Source organism: Eublepharis macularius, chromosome 19 (assembly GCF_028583425.1).
Source record: "Eublepharis macularius isolate TG4126 chromosome 19, MPM_Emac_v1.0, whole genome shotgun sequence".
Lineage (NCBI taxonomy): Eukaryota > Metazoa > Chordata > Lepidosauria > Squamata > Eublepharidae > Eublepharis > Eublepharis macularius.
In genome coordinates, this window is record NC_072808.1 from 18,950,871 (window position 1) to 18,975,573 (window position 24,703).

Here is a 24,703-nt window from a genome sequence, read left to right on the forward strand (position 1 = left end):
GCCTCAATCGATTCCATCGGTGCAAATTTCTGAAATCTCATGAATGACAGGTCCACAGGATTCCATCATTTATTGTATCCCATCTTAAGTGCACTATATGCATATAAATATGGTCAATCTTTGGGTTCTTAGGTGTGCAAATCACCTACAGGCCAGTTGTGAGTGGAGGGATTCTGGGACTCTTCTTGCTACACTTGGAGATGCTCCCCACTTCACAAACAGGAACTCCACAAGACAAGTTTTGTTCTTCCCCACAAGGTATATTGTTAGTATCTGCCAGGGCTTTTTTTCAGCGGGAATGTGGTGGGACGGAGTTCCAGCACCTCTTGAAAAAGGTCACATGGCTGGTGGCCCCGCCCCCTGATCTCCAGACAGAGGGGAGTTTAGATTGCCCTCCGTGCCGCTGGCGGTGTGGAAGGCAATCTAAACTCCCCTCTGTCTGGAGATCAGGGGGCGGGGCCACCAGCCATGTGACCATTTTTACCAAGGGCGATTTAAACTTTAAAAAACTTTTTAAAAAACTTTAAAAAACTCCTCCCTTGTGACGTCATTGTGAGGTCCTGAGTTCCACCACCTCTTTTCCCAGAAAAAAAGCCCTAGTATCCGCCTTGTCTAAGGTACAAGGTGCAATAATCTAGGCCTGGACTTTTCCAGTGGCTTCCTCATGCCAGTAGAACCACCTCCTGGCGTTCAGGTAAGGCTGTAAGACATAGTTATTCCAGAAAGCTTTTGGGGAAGTTGGTACCCAGGCAAAGGGGGAATATTCTGCTCGTGGGGTATAGGATGTTTTTGTTTGATTTTATCTCTGTTTTAATGTTTATTGTTTTATCAAATTGTTTTTATATTGTTACTCACCTTGGGTACAGAGATGCTCTGGAGGAAGGTGGGTATATAGTTATTTTATAATAAAAACAAGCAAGCAGCTTGGCAAAGGACCTGTCTGGTGTTTGCAGGGTATTATTGACAAGCAAGGTTTTGAGAGATGGAGGTTATACCAAAATAACCTTTAATATATGTTTGCCACAAGTTATTCATTTTCAATAGCAGCAAAACAGAAAGGAATTGTACATATTTTACAGAGCACAACTAGTGACCCAAACCAAAACGTTGAGTTCTCAGTTCTCAGATGGCTCCCACCTTTGCAGCCATCGGCGGAGGTTAGAAGATGCTTCTCGACTTGAGCAAGTAGGTGCTCCCAGCTGGGAGGATGGCTGCCAAGGTACGAACCTTTTCGGCTCTGCAGCCATCCACAGAAAGCTCCGCTTGGTTTAGCACCCAAGGATGGACGCAAAGATGGGACCAGTCCCCGAAGCTGCTCTGAGCCCTGACAAGGGCTGCAAAAGGAGAGCATCCCTGCTTCCTGTCCCCTTCTCCCAGCTTTGTTCCCTTTCATACCCCTGCGCTCTTTCCGCCCCCCGTATCACCGGCCCTCTGGATTTCCCCTCTGCCCAGTCCCCTGAAATAAATTAATGACCAATTATTCCTCTACGCCATACTTCCTGCTCAAGTCCCCTTGCTCAGCTGGTTGCCTCCTTGCTGCTCTCCACCATTGGTTCCTTTCCCTGCCCCCGCAATCTCTATTCCCCACGTCCCGCCATTGCTGGGAGCCATTCTGAAGTGCTAAAGCAACCTAGAACGCCACCCCAAGTCCCCCATCTCATATGTGGTTTCTTTTCTGGAAGATAATTTCCCAATATTTTTGAAAAGCTTTTAGACTTTTCCTGCAAATCTGGGGGTTCCTCCAGGTTTCTAGAAACAGTTTCCCTAGCACTGGAATGGCCCCATTGTGTGGATTTGATCTGTGCAGCACGGTCTCCTATGGGCATCAGATATATTTATTTACATTATTTACAGTCCACCTTTCTCATCAAGACTCAAGGTGGATTGCCCAGCCCAAGTCAAAACAATCAAAAGGACGGGACATCCAATCGTGCAGTGGGGTTTGGATTGGAGAAACTGGAAAGGAAGCAGAATGGTAACGGTAGCTATGCGGGGTCAGATCAGTGGTTGAGGCGAGTATCTTGGCTCAAACAGCGGCCAACCAGATGCCCCCCAGAAGGCTGACAAGTGAGAAACTGATACTTAGCGCCCACAAGCTGTCCCGTGCCGGAAATATCTGGCAGAACATTCGTCCAGGCAAACATTCTTTTGCCCATCACCTCCTCTTTCAGTTGCCCTCCTTTACGAACTGTATAGCAACGGCTGGAAAAGTCTAGCTACAAGCGCTTCATTACCTCTATGTGCTGAAACATATAAGGATGGTTGCAAATCTTCCTCAGCTGCATAATAGTGTTCATGAGTGTTTTTGTACCGCCTTTACCCTGCAAGAAGAGGACAGCGTTATTCACAAACTTCTCCCCAAACAAGTTGTGATTCATTTATCACTGGGCTCAAAATATTGAAAGGGGTGAGTTGTTTGTGAAAAGTTATGTCACAGATTCAGAAAATGACGGTCATATTAAATCTGGAAATCAAGCCATGCTGCAAAGCGAGACTTTTAAAAGGGAGCCAAGCAGACCAAGGCAATACTTAAATGTCCTAATTTGCATTTCCCAGTTGTTTGTTGTAGTTTTAGATCAGTTTAACTAGGTAGAAGGAGATATCAGAGCTTGATGGAGGCGTGCAGAACTTATAAATCTTCACAAAGTATTTCAACACGGAATCATTTTTCGGTTCAGACTGCACTCAGCACTTTCAAACACTTGACGTAAGTCTGAACGTCCAAAAATGCTTGGAATTAGACTGTAAAAACTATAGGCACACCGTGGCCTTTGCTGTGGCTATCCCTCATTTGCTAAGAAAGCCACGGTCAATTCTATTTTCAATACACCGAGAGAGCACTCAGTGTGCTAGTTAGGATGGGAATACACCTTCCACACTAGGAACTTAGAATGAAACTGATCAGCATTCTTAGTTGAAATGGTGTATCTCTTTGGGGAAAAATGGAACAAGAAGGAAGAAAAGGACAGAAGACTGGCTACAGAGTAGAGCAGGAGACAGAGGGATGCTGCCAACTGCACCAGGTGTAAAAGCAGCACATACAACCAAGTATAGATGCCGTGGAGACAGATGGCTTATCCTGTGATGGCCCGGGGCACAGTACTCAAGCATCCAGCCAGTTGCCATAACAACTGCCAACGCTATGCACATGGCAAAACTGCTCACTATACTGCTTGTGTTGAATTGTGGAAAGCTCAAGGTAACGAAAATGCTCAACTTGACAAAATGGAGAGGTTTCGGAAAAAAGGAAAATTTAAACGTTGATGACTTTTTTGGAAAAGGGTATAGCACCCCTGTTTCTCAAATGTTGCATCATGCCTCTCCAAGCAGGTTCCTCACCAAGTACCTCAAAAGTCGAGGGGAGCATCTCACTACGATATTACTAGCCTCAAGATGTGAAGCATTAGGGAATTAAAACACGGTTGAAGCCTAAGAAGTGATTATAATTAGAGGCTATTGCATGAAGTGAGCCAACGGGATTCTGACAAGGATCTAAACGCCCTCTTCCTGAAAGCCCAACACGCTCACCTCGCCCCCCCCCCGCCTATGGAGACACCTATGTACGGGACACCGACTTTCCTGTTCACGCCACGGATGTTCCTCCTGCTGAATCCTTTCCAAAGATGAGATCACAACTGTTTTCCTGCAATGGCCATTCGTGTGGAGCTGCGCTCCTCTGCTCTTCCCATCTGCTTCTCCTCCCTGCCTTTGCTTGCTATGAACGAGAAAGCTCTGGCGGCGGCACCATGCTTTCCCATGCCCCCTCCTCCTCTGCACGCCTCCTTCCCACTCTGGATGGGAAAGGGACACTTTTTCTTTGCTGGCATACAGCATGCGCTTTGGCACGTTTGGCACGTTATACTCATTTGGGTTGATGTCCCCCCCCCCTCTACCTCTAGTTCAGCCAGAGGGAATTACAGCCACTGAAACTGGATCCCATGAGTCTTTGAAGAATAAGGGCCAAACTAGCCCAGTCTGCAGAAGATCTATGATCACAGTTCTGCCTTCCCTTAAAATTAACTTGGGCCTCAGGCAAGAGTTTTGGGTTTCTTTTAAATAACTATTTCCCCCTACACTGGAATTGCTACAGGCCTCTTCCAGGGAAGACAAAGAGGTCCCTGAGGGGAAAATGACAAAGGAGGAGGGCGAGTGCTTTGAGCGAACAGCAGAGGAAAGATTTTGCCAGCATTGCACATCTGCTCCGAAAAACTGCTTCCTTTGATAAGTAAAACGGGGGATTTTTTTTGCACAAGTTTCACATTTTACTTTGATTTATGCATATTGAAAAGGCTGCTTCTGAATTTGATAAAGGCATACTCTTAGGGAGCAGTCCTAAGCAGGTCTACTTGGAAGTATGTCCTGTTTTATTCACTAGGACTTGAACTCTGGAAAGAGTTATCATTGCATCAGCGAAAATACACATTTTAAGGCACCAACCCTATTTATTTCACTTTTTTATTACATTTACTTCCACTACACCGTTCTTTAAGTACTTTCTCTAAGTACTCTCCAAATCCAACCTTTTTTGCCTTGTTATTTTTGCAGAGACCTAAATGGATCCTGCAGCTTTTTACCCAGCCACCCCCACATCAGATCATACTGACCACAGGCTGCATCCTACAAATCACAAATCCAGCTCTGCATAATGCTTCTGTGGGACAACAACAAGGATCTGAAGAAAAGATTGTCATGGTTTTGACATGTACTCCTCCAAAATCCACTGTCAATTTAAAGAACACATTACCCTATGAAAAAACAAGCTCAGATTTGGAGCTTCGTGGTGCAAAGACACGGGTCGCAGACATAGATCCTCATGGATCTTAATTTTGACAGGAAATCCCACAAAATACACTGCTAGATTGCATCCATGCCCACAGATGGCACCATAAAATACTGCATGCTTACGGAATCACCATGTGTAACTGGTAACAACTCATTAATTATTACTACTACTATAAAATCACTATATATACAGGTTACAATACATTCAAGGTGTGCATTCGAGCATCACAAAAGATGTTGGAACAGAAGGAAGTATGTATGAAGTATGAAAGTGAGATAAAGACAAAAGACTGAAATTTAGGGAGATTCCGTATGATGTGATAATAAATGGACTATAATCCCTAGGAGATCATGAGTGAGGCGAGAATAAAGAGCATGAGAGACAAATAGAGTCGAAAGAAGAGGCAACTGATCCAACGTGCCAAATTCGTAAAATGGCTTAAAGCAGACATGTCTATCAAGTTATGCCTATAGACATGATGAGTAGAGCTGAAGGGGTGAGCCTAGTTAAGCTGGTTGAATCCAGTTGAACAAGGCAAACAAGGACATTGGAGGATTCTACCTGGAGTACCTGACATGATAGGTGCCTCAATTACCTCTCGTGTCTGCTGGTCCAGCTAGACACCCAGGGTCTATTTCTCTTGGGCATTCTCTGTTCCCCACACAGCATTTTCTTGTAAATCACATGATTGTCTTCCAATTGAATTCCATCAAATTACAAGATTTTCTTCAGATCAATTTTCTTCTGAGTCTATGAGGCAACAGGCTACCTTTTCCCAGGAACTTGTATAGAGGTTTGGCCAACCCCAGCATAAATAGGTGAATGTGATTGTTTGAGTTGTGTATGGATGAGTGTCCTTATGTTATTCTCATATGCCAATTATCCCATAGCGGACATTACATGCATGGTGAAGTGAACTAAAATGCACATGGTCCTCTCACTCATTTCTTACTTAAAAGATCCTTAAAAATTTATGACAGATGCCTCAAAAAATGTGTAAAAAACCCCAACCAACCACGAACCCTTGATAAACATTCCAAAATGAAATGCCAAATCACAGATGGACATTGTTGTGATATGTGGTCTTATGGTAGAGTAAACCCTAGGATTCCTGTTTCTAAATGCATTTTTTTATCCTATGGCACAGCCACAATCACTGGATGTGTCTTATTTCAGCTATAGTCCACGGATATGGCTGTGATGTGCGATTTGATAGGGAATGTTGGGGGGATCCATGTAAAAAAAAAGCCATGATTTTTATGAGGCTGCACATAGACAAAGATATGAACTGCAAAACAATGGTGTTTGTGTTGTTTCAGTTCCTATTTATATTCCTTTATGAGGATTCATTTGAATTCACCTAGATTTGACGCCTGCGATAGATGTAATTTTTGTACAAACCACCATTTTGCGACTGGCTCTACCCAAGCCACTATTTTGTGACTGATAGCGTCAAGGCTCCTGGAAAAATAAATTAAGTAGCTCTCAGAGGCATAAAGCCTGCCCTCCCCTAGAGCAGAGCAATGGAAAGGACCTAATTCCTATGATGGATCTCCTCCTGAAGGCATGGGTGCATGTCTGCTTTACACAAAACTCTTGCAAAAGGTGCAGAGCTGCCATAAAACAGCTACATTCGCCCCGTCCTCCAAATACTGTAAGCACTGGCAATGATACCTTTATGAAAACCAAAAAACTCTCAGAGCCCTCCATTAAGAGACCCACCGCCATCGCGTGCAAGTAGGAAGTCTAACGTCCAAACCTTTTTATCCTTCTCTGACCCATCTGTAAGCAGCACTCCCTTGGCTTGCATATGCCTATAAAGTACCCTTTGCAATGCAGACATATCACATTTGATCACATATTCCACCTGTTGTGAGAAAAGAAGAGAGGTTACTTCTTGAACATAATCCATGCATTAAAAGAGCGTTGTGGTCCCAGAATGTTGAAGATTTCATTGCTTTCAAGTGCTTCAGAGCTGCAGAGTCAAGCAGCACCCTGAAAGGTCCTGCCTTCTTTTCATTTTATTTCCGTTTCAACAGGGGCGGAGGGGGGGGGGGTCTTTTACTTGTATGGAAAATGCTCCAGACTACTTGTAAAGTTACAATAAAAAAATCACATTAGGCAATTAAATGTGATTTACTGGTGCTTTGAAAAAGAAGAAGTTTTGCGCCAAGGCAAAACGAAGAAGGAACAGCAAGTGGTGCAAAAGGAAGAATTCTTTAATAGTAAGTAACCCCTACACATTTCAAATCAGCTCCGTCAGGGGGATCTTTAGAATTCCTTTTAATGTCTATTCCATATGTGCTCTTATAAGAATAGATGATAAAAGGAATTCTGTAGATCCCCCGACAAAGCGGATGCGAAGCGCGTAGGGATTACTTACTATGAAATAATCCTTCTTTTTGCACCATTTACTGGGGTTTGCAAACAGTCTTCAAAATAGTACAGTTGTTCTTGGGTAAAGAGCAGGTGCTTACTGCATTACCTCCCCAATGGTAGAAAAGCATCCTTGAAGAAACTTGCCAAATTCTGTCCCTTCTGGCCTTCAAAAGGCCTGATTGGTATGATTTTTTCCATAGGCCTTCTGCTTTGGACCCTGTTTGTAAATGCTGATTTTGCCCCCAGGCCTGGTCTCTAAACCCAGTAAGTCCAGCCTAACTATCCTGACATTTTTTTTAGTCTGGCCTGTTATAGGAACCAGTTATGATGGACAAGGAGAGTCTTATTCAAACCGAAGGAGCCTAACCATATGATCTCAGGAGCACAGAGGAGCGGGGAAGGCCATACGAGGACTATAATTCAGCAGTCTGGCTGATGAGCGGCTAGAGGTGGCATACTGTCATTATCTGCCGATATAAATATAATGGAAAACAGTAAAAACTGCAGTGCTGATTTTATAATGAACCAAAGCAGTCCCGCAACACAGCTGTGTGGTGATTAAGATGGAACAGGCAATTAATGAGACGCTTTGATCAGAACGTGATTGGCAAAGAAGGGAGTTTTCTTGGAAGATACTAGTCATGTTTACTCTGCCCACCACCAAGAAAATATCTTAGATAATATCTAAGATAAGTCTAAGATAATATCTTAGATAAGTTTTGATAATTAGATAAACAGGAAACTTTTTATCAGTTCTCTGAATATTGGAGAGATGGATCAATGAAAAGGTGTATAAAAGACCAAAGAAGAACAGACAATATGCAGCCTTTCCTCGCTTAAGTCCTTAGAACTTTCAACCATCTTCCTCCAAATCCGCATCTCCCCTCCCCGCTTTCCTTTCTCACTGCTTGCATTCTCTTATCGCTCTGCTTCTTTCTTTAATTTTCTTTTTTAGTCTGGTTGCATTTTTTCTTTTCTCCTTGATATTCCTTTTAGGGATATTTTTGGAGACCCATTTTCTGGAAAGATTCAATCTAAGAACTCCAGAGGAAGATAAAGTAAGTGCACAAATGCTTTAAAGTAACTTACAGTGAAATCCTAAACTGAGTTACTCCAGTCTAAGCCCAGTGATTTCACTAGTCTTAGACTGTTCGTAGGATTGCTGTTAGAGGGTTATGCTTAACTTTCAACTAGTTCGTCTGGAGGCCATGAAAAGAGGTACATTTTACTGTTTTGGAACCCTTTGCTATCTATCTTTTTTTTTAAAAAAAAAAAACTGTCCATGTATGCATACCTAGTTATTTATATGATATGCATTTTTTATCGTTAGCTGCTCTAAGCTTCTCAAAGAGCAGGGCAAATGGTTTTAAATACGTGTAATGTAATAGTTGCTTTCTTAAATGAGGAATTTGATGATTGATCGAGCACTTACACAAAGTGTAGTTAGAAGACCGGTGAATGTGCTAGATCCAGAGGCTGAGTAAGCAAATGGCATTTGAGCCAGTTTTTGTCACTTTGACTACCACCACTTTTGAGCTGTCCCAGCAGCTACTGCTTCCAGGTGGTGACTTTATTCAGATTAGATTGGCTTCCAATATGGCCACCGTTAACTTTAGTGGATAATCCATCCTATGGATTAACAGTTGCAGATGTATCAGTTTCCAGGGAGCAGGACACTATTGGCTGCAGTGGCTGATCAGCTCCGGGGATAATAGACTCCATTTGATTTGGTAGCTTCTGCTGACAGTTACTATGAATTTTTTTTTTATCCTGATGACTTTTATATTCGGTATTCATTTCGAACTACTGTCGGAGGCAACCCTTCCACCCACCAGGCTGGCCTTCCATGCATTTGTGAGGATCCCATGACCCAGACATGACATGGCTATTTGTGCTGATGACAGCTATTCCAACAACGATATAGACATGCTGACATCAAGGCTATAAAAGGCTGTATGGGGCTTCCTCTGGACAATTTGACTTAAATCATCAGCTCATTACTATGAGTCACTTTGACGTTCATGTTCAACTGGACTCAGCATGGTTCCTTCAGGCAAAATTCCCTGAATCAGGTACCAGGAAGTATGTTAGATGGCTTTTGCCCAAGCAACACAAGAATGAGAAGGCTGCAGAGTGACTGTGCTCACTGACTGTACAATATTCAAACCTTCCTCTGCAATCATGAGGGCTAGAAACAATTTCTGCATTAAAATATAAGCCAGTAAAGTATTCTCTGAAGCCACAATTTAGAGAAGAACCTAGATTTTTGTCTTTGGGGAGTTAAGAGTTTCACAAGCCTGTTTCTATGGTTAGGAAAGAAGCCAACACATAATTGCTACAGAAGTTGAGACTATATGGCATTTGAAATAATGGAAGGTATCATTATTCTACAGGAGGCGACATCCCTTCCTCCGCGAAGGAAGCGGCAGTATCATATCGTTCCAACCAACACGTATGAATGTGCTTGCTTTGGGCAGCACATATACTAAAACTGGAACGAAACAGAGAAGATTAGCATAGCCAACCAATACATATGAAGCTGTCTTACATCAAGTCAGCCCGTTCGACCACTTAGTCTTGTCTACTTTGACTGGCAGCTTCTCTCTATAATGTCAAGAAGAGGTTCTTTCCTAGCTCAGCTACCCAAGGGCCTTTAAAAAAAATCTGAAGACATCAGGATTAAATCAGAGGACTTTTAGTTTGTAACACATGTGTGTTACCAGGCAGCCATGACCCCTACCCACAATCATATCCTGAATTTCTAAATACAGCCCCTTCAAAATATATGAGCTGATCACATTCTGAACATGTAGAAGCCAAATGCTATTTTTTTCCATTTCAACAAGAGGAAGTCCAGTAAGAAATGGAATACAAGTTTCCGTGTACGAGTTACCTTTTCAGGCAGCTGTGCTTCCACTTCCTTCTTTAACCTTCTTAGCAAGAAGGGACGCAACACTTTGTGCAAACGGCGAATGATTAGAATAGTTTCCTCTTCATTCAAATCCACCTGTTTTTACCCAAAGGATTCAGAGAAACGTCACTTATTAAAATGTCTACTGACACCAGGAAAATACCTGATCACTCAAACAAAAGAATTAATCACAAACACCAGCATAACACAGTTTCATAGAGAAGTACTGCCTGTCAATTCATATTTAAATTTACAAAGCCACCGAGTACAGAGCTAGGCCACTGCCCCCCGCCCCCCCCCCCCCGAGCTCCACATGTACTACTCTGACAGGCAGAGTCTTGCTAGGGTGTCAGCCAAGGAAAGGCCATTCCCACTTTCTTAGCAGGAGATGCCAGGGACTGAACCCAGGAGCAAGCATGTACTCTGCCCGCTGTGCCAGCTGCTGGCACACCCAGCCTTCTCCCACCCAAGGGGCATTTTGCCCCTAGGCAACTGAAGAGAAAGTAGCCCACTCACAAGGGGAAAGGCAGAGCAGCTGATGCAAAGTTTTAAAAAGCCTACAGGGACACTCCCTTTGAAGTGGCACAATTCAAAGATAATATACCCTTTTTCAAAATGCTGGGGTTATGAGGTGTGTGCGTTTGCTAGCTCCCAGAGATGAAAAAGCATTACACAATACGCAGGGTCCTATGCTGCACAGGTACATTTCATAGCACCACAAAGAGCAGTGAATACAGCGCTCTGGAAGAAAGAAATGACCCACATTTTCCCCACTCCTTGCTCTGAGTGCTGGAACAAAGCAGCATCTTCAGGATGGACATAGTCTCTTAAAAGAAAACATTTTCTGTTACTGTGGATTTTTAGCCGCCCCTTCAGTAATTGCTGCACCGAACATTACACAATGGAAGAGGGCTTTGGTTTGAAAATGAATTGACCACTACATTTATCATAACAGCGCCCTGCTTTGGCATATATATATTTTCACACCAAAATAATCTATTTTGCTAAAACCGAAAAGTACACTTTTTTCTACACCAACTTTAGCATGTGCAGGTACCACCCTGCACAAGAGTGAAATCAACAGCAGCCTGCACACAGGCTTTCTTTGTGGTGGCCCCTACCCTGTGGAAGGGCCTGCCTGAGGAGGTCAGGAGAGCCCCCCCCTCCTGATTTTCCACAAACAATACAAAACCAACTTATTCAAAAAGGCTTTTTACTCAGATAGGAGGGCTGTATTGTAGGGAGGGGTCTCAGATGCTTCACTAATGAGTTAGGGACCTCAAACTTCACCACTATATTGCTTTACATACTATCTGTTGCTTTAAATACATGCTCCTATGAACTACCTGTGCTCCATGTTGTCTAATGTTAGTCCTAGAATTGCTTATGTTCTGTTCCAGCATTTCTTCAGCTCTGTATTGGATTCTTGCTAATGCTATGACTATGTACACTTGTATTTATTTACCTTATGGCACTGTTTATGGAAAATGTCCTTGATGTTGGCTATACTAATCTCACACTTGTGTGAGCTGCCTTGACCGTCAGTGAGAAAGGCGGACTATAAATGGCATTAACAACAATAACAACGACAACAATAGCCTAACCCTGGAGTTCGCAACAGAATGTTCCAGCCGCTGGGAGTGCAGTGCCGGCAACAATGAACTACAATTCGCCCGTTTAGAACTCTGCACAGAAATGCAGGACTCTTGGGAATAAAGTTGTCTGGTGCTTCTCCTCCCACACCTACCTTTTCTCCAGTCATGGCAAACGGAGCGTTAAACCACTGTTCGAATGTGCTGCAGCTCTTGAAGATAGTTGGAAGAAGGAAGTTGAGTAAAGCCCATAGCTCGGGCAGCTTATTCTGTAGTGGTGTCCCCGTCAAAAGCAAGCGACGGGGAGCTACGTAGTGCGTGTTCAGAACCTGGGTTAGCTTGCAGTGGTGATTCTTCATTCGGTGACCCTCATCAACAATCATGTATTTCCAACGGATCTGAAGATTCAGGACAGCGAGAAAATCTGAGTCACAATATGAATGAATTGTACCTCTCAAAGAAAAGTTTTAGTGTAGGTCTCCCTCTCATGCACGGGTATTAAGTTTTCAACTCAAAATCAGAACATGGGCTTAACAGGAAGGTGACATGTGACTGTAGGCAAGTTTCTATTAACTTCTTTACATCAATTGTAGCCAGTTTGGTGTAGTGGTTAAGAGCGAGGGACTCTAATCTGAAGAGCCGGGTTTGATTCCCCGCTCCTCCACTTGAAGCCAGCTGGGTGCCCTTGGGTCAGTCACAGCTTTTAGGAGCTCTCTTAGCTCCACCCACCTCACAGGGGGATTGTTGTGGGGATAATAATAACATACTTTGTAAATTGCTCTGAGTGGGTGTTGTCCTGAAGGGTGGTATATAAATCAAATACTATTATTATTATAATTATACCTGGGAAGAATAGACTGCTTCCCTGTTACATAAATTCAAGTGGCCATCTGCAAAGTCACAGCTATGGGATCCCGTCCCTGTGCAGAGAACCCTTCAGCATCTTTCTGGCATCAATTCTGCCCACTTTTGAGGAGGGAAACGGTACTGCAAAAACCTCAAAGAGGAGAAGCAGTGCCTTCTCTCTCAGTTGTTCCTTAGATGATGCGTCAGGATAAAAAGTACCTGTTACGGGGAAGGAGTGGAAGTGGTATGACTGCACAGGTGGCCACTAGAAAATCAGGTGCTGGAAAGCAACTGTTCTTTGTGGTTTCTGTGCAGATGCACCTATAGAAAAGATCAGCAAAGTGACCTATTTGGAGGTGAGAACAGCTGGGAATAAAGAACTGAGCACTGCTCGGACCAAAGCAGAATACACCCAAAGCTTCCTATTTCCAGGATGGTTGAGACGAGGTGCCCACTTGCAGGTACGGCCATGGAAGAAGCAACTGTGCTGTAACGTTAGCCAGAAGCAGCTGACGTACCAGCTCTTGGCATAACAAGATCAATGACAGGATCCAGAGGTTGAAGCGCTGAGGAGATGCTCAATATCCTCTGCTATCCTAACACAGTAAACGGGCTGGTTCCTTCCTAAGGTGGCTGTTATGTACTGTTTTTCCCCTCAACTGCTGAGGAAGTCTGTTAGTGCATTGCTGCTGCCTGCTGCATGAATGGCAACTGGGGTAATTTGGTACAGTAAGTATCTTTCCCTAGCTGACAGGCTAGACAAGAATCAGGATTGCGGTGGAGATGCCATGACCCCCTGCTTATTGGATAGCTATCATGACTTCTCTGAATTGCAGAGGAAAATTCCTGCAGATCTTTGCGAACCACTAAAAGTTCTACCATACTGATATGTTTTCAACTCTACTTATCGGCTGATACAGTCATCTCTGCAGAGTGCTCTCCAACCTCATATAGAGGCATCTGTCATGAGACTGGCTGGGAGAGCCAGTTTAGTGTAGCCGTTAAGAGCGGCAGGACTCTAATCTGGAGAACCGGGTTTGATTCCTCACTCCTCCACTTGAAGCCAGCTGGGTGACATTAGGTCAGTCACAGCTTCTTGGAGCTCTCTCAACCCCCCACCTCACAGGGTGTTTGTTGTAGGGATAATAATGACACACTTTGTAAACCGCCCTGAGTGGATGTTAAGCTGTCCTGAAGGGCAGCATATAAATTGAATGTTGTTGTTATTATTACTGTCTCATGGAAACAGGGGAATAAAGCTGACTCCTTGAAACAAGTTGTTAGGCTATGTCCACAATTATTGTTATGTAAGGGAAGATGGCAATTAACTGATAAGATAGATATACAGCCTTGTACTGATAATGTGCAGTCTCTATTGCAAAGTAAAGGAATGTGATCTGCAGTAAAAATAGATCCTTTAAATCTGTGGAAGCAAAGCAGGTTCCCTTGGTTAGGAGGACTGAGGACAGGGGCACCATGTAGATTTTCTTTTCTTTTTTTTGTGCAGATAAGGGTGATGATATTCCAAAGGTCTAAAACTAGATGTAGGACCTCATCCATTTTCAGTACAGCAGAGCAGAACACACACACACACAACCAGTCTCTGGGAGGGGCAAAAAGTACTATAGCATCCTTCTGTTGCAAAACCACTATTTCACCAGAAAGTTGGGATTTGGACAAGAAAGTCTGAAGATTCCATGTGGGATAAGCACTGTGAGCTCTACTGCATAGATTATAACGGCAATAGTCAGCACTCGGGTGTCACTGGTGATGTGCCCCCATGAAGAAAGGTGTCTTTGGGACTGCAGGTTTTATGCATAACAGAGAGGACAGAAGGGGAAGTCAAAGACTGCACTTGGAGGCACCAGAGGTCACCGTGAGTTGGACTGTGCTCTGAATGAATATTTCAAGAAAGTGGAGAAGCAAGATCTGTGGGCGAGGGACTGGTTGTTGCGGGGGCAGAAGGTATTTTGAAAGCACCATGCTTTTGGAAATGAGAAACTCCAACGGAATAAACCAGAGACCTCAGCTTTTGGATGCACTTTTCACCTGTTCGGGTGCCGAACAGACATTCAACCACGGCCAAGTGAGAGAAAACATTTCCTGATGTACCTCATACACATTCTCTCATCTTCTTGCAATAGGAATTCTTCTCATGAGTTCTAGACTATTTGTAAGGCAAAAAATACGAGAAGTGCTACTGGGATATGGTAACTCTGAACCAGTCAGCTGGAAAACAGGATTTGTAAGAGTTGGAGCTTTTTAAAAAAAAAAAATATCAAGGCCTAAAGAGATGGCAGTTGTGCTGTTCTAACTTCTCTATAAGCAATGATGGAAGGATTGTTTCTGATCAGATCGGGATGAAATTTCAGGTTTCATCAAAAGCAGAGTCACGCCTGCATCTTCCTTCAAAGATGAAGAACAAGTATGTGATGGGAATTAGATAGCGTTGAGTCCTATGAGATCTGCAAGATGGACAGTGACAGTGATGGCCAATGGGAAGTGCAGGATGGTACTGACGGTATGGCTGTTGCAAAACACCAGCTGGAACTGGGGGTGGGGGGTTATCGGCACAGAGGAAACAGTAGGCCCGAGAACAGGACCTTCAGTAGTACTTGACAGTCGTGGAGCTGAATAGGAGCTCTGAACAACTAAGTTAACTGTATCCACTGGATTTAAGACAAGAATCAGAGAGTCAAACTAGATGAGACGCCTGACACGTGGAGGAGTTTCCACAGGAAGTATAGCAAGAAAGAACCTCTATCAGGGAGCAGAGAGAGAAAATCCCTCTTCTACCTAGAAGAGGTTCTTTCTCTAGGTGTCTCATCTAGTCCGCTCAGCTCCCTCTCGCCACCACTGGCATGCTCAGCTTCTCTGGCTGTGGAGTGTATTTAGGGGAACATGCTCCCTCTCACGGCTGCCAGCACGCTTGGTTTCCTCTCGCTGTTGCTGGTGCGCTCGGCTCCCTCTGACAGCTGACAGCGCGTTCCCCTAAATGCGCTCCACAGCTAGAGGGAGCCGAGCATGCCCCAAAAAGACATATGGGGTGTTCCTAGTGACACTAACTTGTGGAGTTCACATGGCAGATGAAACCAGAAATGTGAAATCTGGAGCACTCCATCTTGTGCGCCTGGTCCAAGCCATCACTTCTTGACCTCTTAGCTTGGATCGTGCTAGAAAGTTGCAAATTAGCACCTGTTAATAACTCATTTTTTATGGAATTTCCTGGAGCACTGCTGAGCTACGACAAGATGACACCAGCCACTATAAACTGCTGTTGAAGTTACTGATATGTGAGTGGGGAAAAGATTTCTATTTGCGTGTCTTTTGCACTGGCTCAATTAGATTTTCGTATGCACACTCGCACGCTGCCTTGGGGATCAAGTATGTGAAGGCAACATCTAATTACTTTTAAAGATGGAAGAGACTGCAGAAGAGCTCTGGACCATTCCAATACTTGCGGCAGCTTAAAGACCACACGTTTATTGTAGTATCGGATGTCCTGACCCACAGCCTACTTTGCCAGAGGCATCAAGATTCAGCTGACGGAAAGAGATTTAAAGTCAGAATTACAAAACAGCAGCGAGGCGAACTGTTATAAAGAGAAGGCCACTTCCCATGGCAAGGGGTGTTGTGTAACATAATGCAGCCAAAGGAGTAAACCATTCATTCGGAGTGGGTGTGGATCATTGCCAACTTTAATTACCTCTTTAATTATGGCTGTAGCAGACTAAAATGGCTACCCTTCTGGAATCTGTCTCAAAGGAAAGTCACTGCAGGAAGAGACAGGTCCTTTTTGCTATATTAGAGAGTGCTGTCAAATAATAGCTCACTTATGGCAACCCCTGGTGGGGTTTTCAGGACAAGAGGTTAAAAACAGTGTTTCTTACCAGTAACTGTTGTTCGTCGAGTGTCTTCTGTGCAGACACACATTGGGACTGTGTGTGCGCAGGCCGGCCGCGGAAAGATTTGACTAGCTATAGAATGCTGAAAAGGGGGACGCTCGCCCGTTCCGCGCGTGCGCGGTTCCGTTCCCGCCAAAACCGGCATACTTAAAGCGAGCGTCCCCCACATTCCCTCAGTTTCCCTGAGCCGCCGGAGGCCAATTATTATCAAACAGCACTCACAGCGGGGCAGGAGGGAGGGAATGTGTGTCTGCACAGAAGACACTCGACGAACAACAGTTACTGGTAAGAAACACTGTTTTTCGTCGTCGTCCTTCTGTGCAGCCCCACATTGGGAGTATAGCGAGCTACTCACCAATGGGGGCGGGTGTGAGTGTCACTGGAACAACGAATGCAGGACAGCAGTCCCAACAGCCGAGTCATGTCGTGCATTTACGTCCACAGAGTAGTGCTTGATGAACGCGACGGAGACGACCAGGTGGCAGCTTGACAGACGTCTCGAAGCGGAACCCCTCGTAGGAATGCCGCAGAAGCAGCTTGTGCCAGGGTAGAGTGGGCAATCACGGACAGAGGACACTGCACACCAGCTTTAGCATAACAAAGTTTAACGGCAGACACCAACCAACGGGAAATGGACTGCGGGGAAGCAGGAAGACCCTTCCGGGGTCCCGAATAGCAAATGAACAATGCAGGGGACTTTCTACAAGCTGCTGTTGCATGCAAATAAAACAATAAAGCACGTTTTAAATCGAGAGTGTGCAAGGCTCTTTCCCCTGGGGAAGAGGGGTTAGGAAAAAAGGTGGGGAGGATAACCTTCTGCTGTAGATGAAATTTTGTTACCACCTTTGGGAGAAATTCCAGACTAGGGTGCAGGACAACCTTATCCGGGAAAAAGTGAAGAAAGGGGGAATCAGCCCGAAAGGCAGAGATCTCCCCAACCCTTCTGGAAGAGGTAATAGCCACCAGAAACACTACTTTCAATGTCACCAATGCCAGCGGACAGGTAGCCAGCGGTTCAAAGGGCGGAAGCATTAATTGGGCCAGAACCAAAGGCAAACTCCATTGTGGAACCGGGGGAGCTCTGGGAGGGAAGGTTTTGAAAAGCCCTTTAAGAAACTGCTTGGACAGGTGATGGCTGAACACAGTTCTCCCATCAATCCGCTCATGAAAGGCGGAGATTGCAGCCAGGTGGACCTTAATACTGGTCACAGCCAGACCATCCGAGTGCAACCCCACAAGGTAATCAAAAATTAAAGGTAGAGGGCATACCCAAGGGGAAATCCCTTTGGGAGCTAACCAACGGGAAAAACGGGACCACTTGTGTTGGTAAGACAGCCTAGTGGAGAGCTTCCGTGAGTTCAAAAGGATCCGCAAGACCTCAGCAGAGAAGGTCACGCTGGGGCCAGCAGGAGCCAGGCTGCTAGAAGAACCGATTCCGACGGCGGCGAAAAAGGAACTGAGGGAATGTGGGGGACGCTCGCTTTAAGTATGCCGGTTTTGGCGGGAACGGAACCGCGCACGCGCGGAACGGGCGAGCGTCCCCCTTTTCAGCATTCTATAGCTAGTCAAATCTTTCCGCGGCCGGCCTGCGCACGCGCAGTCCCAATGTGGGGCTGCACAGAAGGACGACGACGAACAGAGGTGGTTTGCTGTTGCCTGCCTCTGCAGCCCTGGTCTTCCTTGGAGGTCTCCCATCCATTTACTAACAAAGGCTGACCTTGCTTAGCGTCTGAGATCTGATGAGACAAGGCTCACCTGGGCTCCCCAGGTCAAGGCATATTACTACATTTAAAAGGACCAACAAAAGGAGAAACCTTCTCGTTATTTAGGAAACAAAGAAATGCCACAAATGAACACACGAAGCTTCTTTCTATTAAGTCCAAGCATTGGCCTGTCAAGGTTGGCCTTGTCTCCTTTGACTGGAAGCAGCTCTCCAGGGTCTCAGGTTGAGGACTTTCACTTCCTACTCGATCCTTGCAACTGGAGAAGCTGGAGACTGAATTTGGACCTGCTGCAAGCAAAGCAGATGCTCAGCCACTGAGACATGGCCCCCATAACCCCAAATGCTTGATTTAAATGCCTCTCTCATACCTACAGAATAGTAAAGAGTTCAGTGGCACCTTTAATCCACTTTATTGTAGCATAAGCTTTTGAGAACCACATCTGACAGAGATGCATCTGACAAAGAGAGCTGTGGTTCTTGAAAACTTATGCTGCAATAAAGTGGATTAGTCTTAAAGGTGCTATTGGACTTTTTATATTTTGCAGCTACAGACTAACACGGCTAACTCCTCTGGATCTAATACTTATAAATGCCTGATACAACTTGTCGACCCTAGGGACCGCTGCCGATTTCAACATTTCTTCCGGGATTTCTTTCAACAACATGAAAAAATTAAAAAGCAGCAAACGCAGAAAAACCTCACCTTTGCAAGAATGTGCTTATCTTTGATGATATATTCATACGTAGTGAGCAAAACGTTAAATTTTCCACTTCGGAGCTGAGGTACAAATGCCCGTCTGGCAGCTGGAGAGCCCTAACAAACAAGAAACGTGAGAAATTAAGCATAAATCTTAGTAATATATGGTATACATATTACTATATTATTAATAATATATGGTATATATATTACTAATATATATTACCATATATTATATGGTATATATATTAAATATATGGTATGGGGCAGCAAATCCTCTGACACCCAATTCGCTCAACTGATTCATGAATGAAACAAAACTGTTTGTAAACCAACTTCTGTGAGGGAAGGGGAACAGATCAGCTAGGCTGGGATTAAAATCCTTCACAGGAGAGACTGGAATAACTTGCTAGACATACCACACAAGTCAAAGTGTTCTCCATCTTATTGTTTAAGTCTGCAATGCTTGATAACATATGGCTACATTCGCTAGTTTCAAGTTACTGCTACAAGCACAAGAAACGAGAGGAACCAACTTGTATGCCATAGGAAGCTAAGAAAAAGAAGGGAAGACTTTCCAAAAACAGCTACAGTTAATACGGTCTAATCTTCATCTTTACAGAAGGAAGGCATGATGGAAACCTGAAAGATGGGTTTTACATCTGCCGTGACCTTGTCCAAGCACCCCAAGACAGCCCCCTCACTCCCTGCATCCCTCCCCAGCCACATAAGCTCCAATATCCTGATGCTCCTTAAAAAAGGTGTCTTCTAGGACAGCTCTCCCCGGGATGAGAAACACAGTACTGTTACGACACGTATTCTTTAAAGGCTCCAGTTTAGCATCACTTCCTTCCTGGCAAGGAGGGAAAATATCTTGAGCTTGAGAAAATAACAGTTCTCTAATGGGAAGAGCCTTAATTGCACTTTTTTACAGCCCCTAAGCCAAATATGGGAGGAAAGCTTTGCTTTATGGCATGAACTATCGAAGGATTCTGCTCTAAGGTTACTGGGGCAAGAGCAGTTCAGGCACTAGGAGACTGATCCCTCCCCTTTGATGATGTCAAAGTTGTTCCTGAATGATATCCAATGGGAAAATACCAAGATTTGCCTTCTACTAGTATCTGAGAAGTCTCCATTTTTTACTCGGATTCTTAACTGCCTCTTTACCATGTACTGACAAAATGTTACATTAAAATGTGAAATAGAAGTTTGAACCACAATACTTGCCTTGTATGAGACCTTCACCACAGAAGGTGCCCATTTATCAAATTCATATGCCCAATTTGAGAGAGTTCTAGAATAGAAGATGGAAAAAAAGTGAAAACTCCACTTTGTATTCTGCCAAAAACGTATCACCCAAGCTGTTTTAAAAACAGATAACCACAATATGCACACACACAGAACAACAACTCTGTGCACTGGCCAGCTTTCCACCACGATGTATTTCAGAAGAACACTGCAAATTTACATCTAGGTAAGCTGGCAGTGATTTGAGCAGAGGTGGATATCGTAAAAGTGTCACTAATCTAGAAACTGATTTCGGCAAGCCAGCCTATTGATTTTTCAAGCAGCCATTTGCTTTTAGCAAAACTCATTTAATTTGTTTTTGCAAACTGTGCGTGAAATAAGTGCATAAAATATGGACAGTTCCTGTTAGTTACAGGTGATTAAAAGCTTTGGAGGAACACACAGCAGACAAGTTCCACATCGCACTTACGCGTACATTTTCGATTTCACAGTCGTTGTGCCCTCCTGACTTAAAACAAATCCCTTCCACAGGAGCAAAGAACTGAATGGGTTGTCTGGCCTCATCTCTTGCCTCGAACACTAATTACTACCAGATATGCCACTGAACACCATTTTCATCATGCCCGCTTTGCACCTTTCAATAATCATTCATTGATTTCATTTATTGCCCACCTTTTTCACTGAGACTCAAGGTAGGTAAGTGTAAGGCAATGTAGTCAAGCAACGTGAAACATCCAACAAACTGCAATAGGGCCAGGATCATAAAAATTAGAAACGATATAGAAAAGTGCATCTGACATGGCTTGCCATAAGCAGCACAAAAATGGAATGACAAAGTAGAAAACAACACAGTAAGAGCAAGATAAGACATACAATAAACAGGGGCGTAGACTACAATCCTGTTCCCTTTATAAAAGTGCCCTTCATTCCATTGTGTGTGCAAAGTGCTGTCAAGTTGCAGCCTATTTATGGTGACCCCATAGGCCTTCCAGGCAAGAGATGGACAGAGATGGCATGCCATTTTCTGCCTCTGCATGATGATAATGGACTTCCCTGGTTGTCTCCCATCCAAATACTAATCAGGGCCAATCCTGCTTAGCTTCTGAGACCTGATGAGACTGGGCTAGCCTGGACCATTCTTGTCAGGCTAATTCCGTTAGACTCCAGTCTTACTCCCTTTATAGAAATGCCACTGTAGAAATGCCCTCCTGCTGCCTTTCCTCAAATGTTTTGCTTGAGGATGAATCTTCCAAACCAATCTGCCACTGACTTCAGGTAAAAAGGTGAGGTCAACTCTAGTTACTTGATTCCTTGTTGTCCCTTGTGGGCAGGGCTTTTTTTCTGGGGAAAGAGGTGGTGGAACTCAGTGGGTTGCCCTTGGAGAAAATGGTCACGTGGCCGGTGGCCCCGCCCCCTGATCTCCAGACAGAGGGGAATTTAGATTGCCCTCCGTGCCGCTTGGCAGCGCGGAGGGCAATCTCAACTCCCCTCTGTCTGGAGATCAGGGGGCGGGGCCACTGGCCACGTGACCATTTTCAAGAGGTTCCGGAACTCCGTTCCACTGCGTTCCTGCTGAAAAAAAGCCCTGCTCGTGGGAAATCCAGGGCCAAGGAGGTGGTTTTTAGGAGCATCCTGTCTGCTGGTTCCCAACTAGAAACAAAGAAAATCACCCCAAAAGCAGCAATCACTGTAGCCACGCCAAATGACACATTTCAGACTGCCCTTCAGGGCGAACCAATTCTCAAAAAGAAACACAAAGCATCAAGTGGCAGCAATTACAAAGTATTGTTCTATTTTTTTTCTTTGCAAGCTGTCATACAATAAGATTATATTAATACATGACTCAGGTATCTCATACTAAGCTTCCATGTTTTCGCCCATAACACTGCTGATGTTGCCCTGTGCATTTCTACTATATTGGGTTTTGCTCATTTTAGTGATACACAGCATTCAATTTGTGGCAGTTTATTCAGCTCAGATGGTCAAAGCAGGACTAGTATAAGCTAACTAGTACATTCTATCATGTGTAATTAATGTAGTTATATGTGAACCTTTGAGAACCTGAGATTCCCACTGAAGAGCCGAATCGAATCCAAAGAGGTACTTACGACAGAGGTACTATAATGAGGAAGGGTCCATTGATTCGTTTGTGCTCCATGAGGTATGTAATTAAAGCGATGGTCTGGATTGTCTTGCCAAGACCCATTTCATCCGCCAAGATCCCGTTTAGATTATTATTGTACAAGGAAACTAGCCACTCTAAGCCTTTAATCTATGGGAAGAGAAAGAGGAACGGACACGTTATGCAGGGCAAAAGAGAGTGTCAAAATGTATTCCCGGTTTGGTGCTTCGCATAAAGTGCCATCAGAACCATGCTCTGCACAGTGCATTGTGCACGTGTGTGAAGCTACCCAATACCAATGCGTTCACTGGTCTCTTCCTTAGACTAGCAAGGGCACTCCAGAGTGCCAAGCGGGAACATTCCCAGCTCTGCTGCCTGAAATCCTTTCAACTGGAAATGCCAGAGACAAAAGAATCTGGGTCCTTCTGCATGGAAAACAGCCACTCTCCCAATGACCTGTGACCCCTCCCCTAATTCGGATCAGGGCACAAGCTAGGTCTGTTCAGAAGCTGATGCCCGGACTTCCTGCCTCTCACCTGGTACTGTTTGAGGACACCGTTCACCATGAGCGAGGACTGCTTATCCACCCTCTCAGTGACTGCATGGGCCACAGCATAGTAAGACTGCAGCCCTCTTGCCAGGGCTTGAGACACTCCATACTCATCATCCACATCTTGCTTAGCGTTCCTAGGGAGAGAATACGAACAGAGTTTTTAAAAGGTGAGCCTCTCTCATTTTTGGCCTTCAGCAACTCATCAATCATTTAGCCGTAAGCAGGCAAGCTCATTTTCCACTAAAAGTTTTAAAATCTTCTCTTTGCTCATTACTTTGCATATGTAGTTCTCATTACTGAGAACTACATATGCATTTATCTCGCATCCTGAAAAGGAAAGCCTGAAAGACACTCGCTGATATAAACATAGACTTGGCAGGAACAATATGAAACTCACTCTATAATGTGCCTTGCATCCACTTCGGATACATCGTCACTGTCCGGATCAGGAATCTTTTTCTTCTCTTCCACAGGTAAGGAAGGCTGAGCAGGTTGTGGCTGTTCCTCTTCCTCCTCCTGCCAGAAATTAAGACCATGTGAGAATACACATGTGGAGTGTGACTGACTTAAAACATTAATGGTTGCTCAAGAATCAATTCAGCCTTAATAAAAAGAGCCCACCACCCATCCAGAACAGAATATATTCCCCACATTAATAACTCCCTGCCAGGAGAAAACAAAGACATCAGGGAGAAAGTTACTAGCCTAGCCTATATCTTGGTGTGCTTCTCTTCCATTTGCAGGCAAGTTTATACGCAAAGGAGTATTTAAAAAGTGTCATCCCCCAGTAGCAGAACAGGGCAGTCCAATCTATTACTTGAGCACTCAGACACTTTTATCTATATCTAATCCTCCACTCTCAAGCAGATATAGCATTAGATTATCACTAAACACGAAGTTTGTATGAACAAATGGTGGGAACTTTACTGTGGTCACAGAGATATGAGTCAAAGAAAAGACTGAGCAGATCAGCTGAACAATAGTACTTGCAGAACATCTTGTAGGAACCTGAAACATACAGGTGCTGGCTGTTATCTGCCAGTCTTTGAGACTGCCTGATCCACTAGCTGAAGTGCTGCCATGTCACAAAAGTACAGATGAGAAAGCAGAGCAAGGTGTGGACTGGCAGAATTAGCCTAGGAAGGCGATATGGTATGAATCTGAGTGTTATCAGCTAAAGGGAACCTAAGGGAAATGCCTCAACAGGACAGGGGTGGGAGGAGACTGTAGCGGAATAGAGACTGGGAGAAGAGCTGGAAGAGACAGACATTGGCTGAGCTGCCATGATGTCACAGAACATTCCGGAGGAAAAACAATGCACAATTCATAGAGTCAGGAAGAGCAGTGAGCTCCTGCTGGATAGGAATTCAGAAAGGAAAGGAGGTTCCAGGCAGGTTTCAAGTAAGTAGGATACGGTTATCCTTATCTGTGACTAATGTCACTGCTGACATAATGCTAAACTATCGTTATGGTTGTCGGTGGGAATCCAGAAGGGAGAATGTACCTGTGTCAAGCAACTGGGAGAATGTCAGCATAGGGCTGAAGTCAGGGCAGCTAAACAGATACAACTCATCATATGTACTAACTATGCACTTTGGCTTGTTTCGACGGTTGTCACATGCCATTCTGGTGACATATACAATCCCTTCTACCAACACAGGAAGGACAAACTTTGCTGTTGTATACACTGTGCATCGCTTATTGTTGCACAGATTGTGCACTGTCGTTATACAAAAGCAAACAATCCATCTTAACCAAATGGCAGAAGCTTTTTATCTTGGGACCATCTGCAAGCAACCTGGGAGGCAGCTGCAAGCTTGCAGTTCGGTTTGGCCTGACTGACCCACCCAACTTGCTTATCACCTAAGCAAAAGGCAAAAACATGATGCTGAAAATAAAGGCCACTGCATGAGTTTTTGTCCAAGGTAAAGATTTGTTCAAAGT

At 44.3% G+C, this 24,703-nt stretch overlaps 1 protein-coding gene and 1 pseudogene across 1 annotated transcript in view; one reads left to right on the forward strand and one right to left on the reverse strand.

Moving 5' to 3' along the window:
* SMARCA4 (SWI/SNF related, matrix associated, actin dependent regulator of chromatin, subfamily a, member 4) overlaps window positions 1-24,703 on the reverse strand; it is a 92,663-nt gene that overhangs the window by 25,593 nt on the left and 42,367 nt on the right. Inside the window, exons 15-23 of the mRNA XM_055003183.1 lie at window positions 23,157-23,275; window positions 22,743-22,893; window positions 22,193-22,356; window positions 20,064-20,130; window positions 18,843-18,953; window positions 11,821-12,063; window positions 10,056-10,169; window positions 6,543-6,650; window positions 2,235-2,321 (exon numbers count right to left, since the gene is read on the reverse strand). Of these exons, the coding sequence (XP_054859158.1) occupies window positions 2,235-2,321; window positions 6,543-6,650; window positions 10,056-10,169; window positions 11,821-12,063; window positions 18,843-18,953; window positions 20,064-20,130; window positions 22,193-22,356; window positions 22,743-22,893; window positions 23,157-23,275 (1,164 nt within the window). The remainder of the gene's footprint in view (window positions 1-2,234; window positions 2,322-6,542; window positions 6,651-10,055; window positions 10,170-11,820; window positions 12,064-18,842; window positions 18,954-20,063; window positions 20,131-22,192; window positions 22,357-22,742; window positions 22,894-23,156; window positions 23,276-24,703) is intronic.
* Window positions 9,623-9,684, forward strand: LOC129346649 (U6 spliceosomal RNA; annotated as a pseudogene).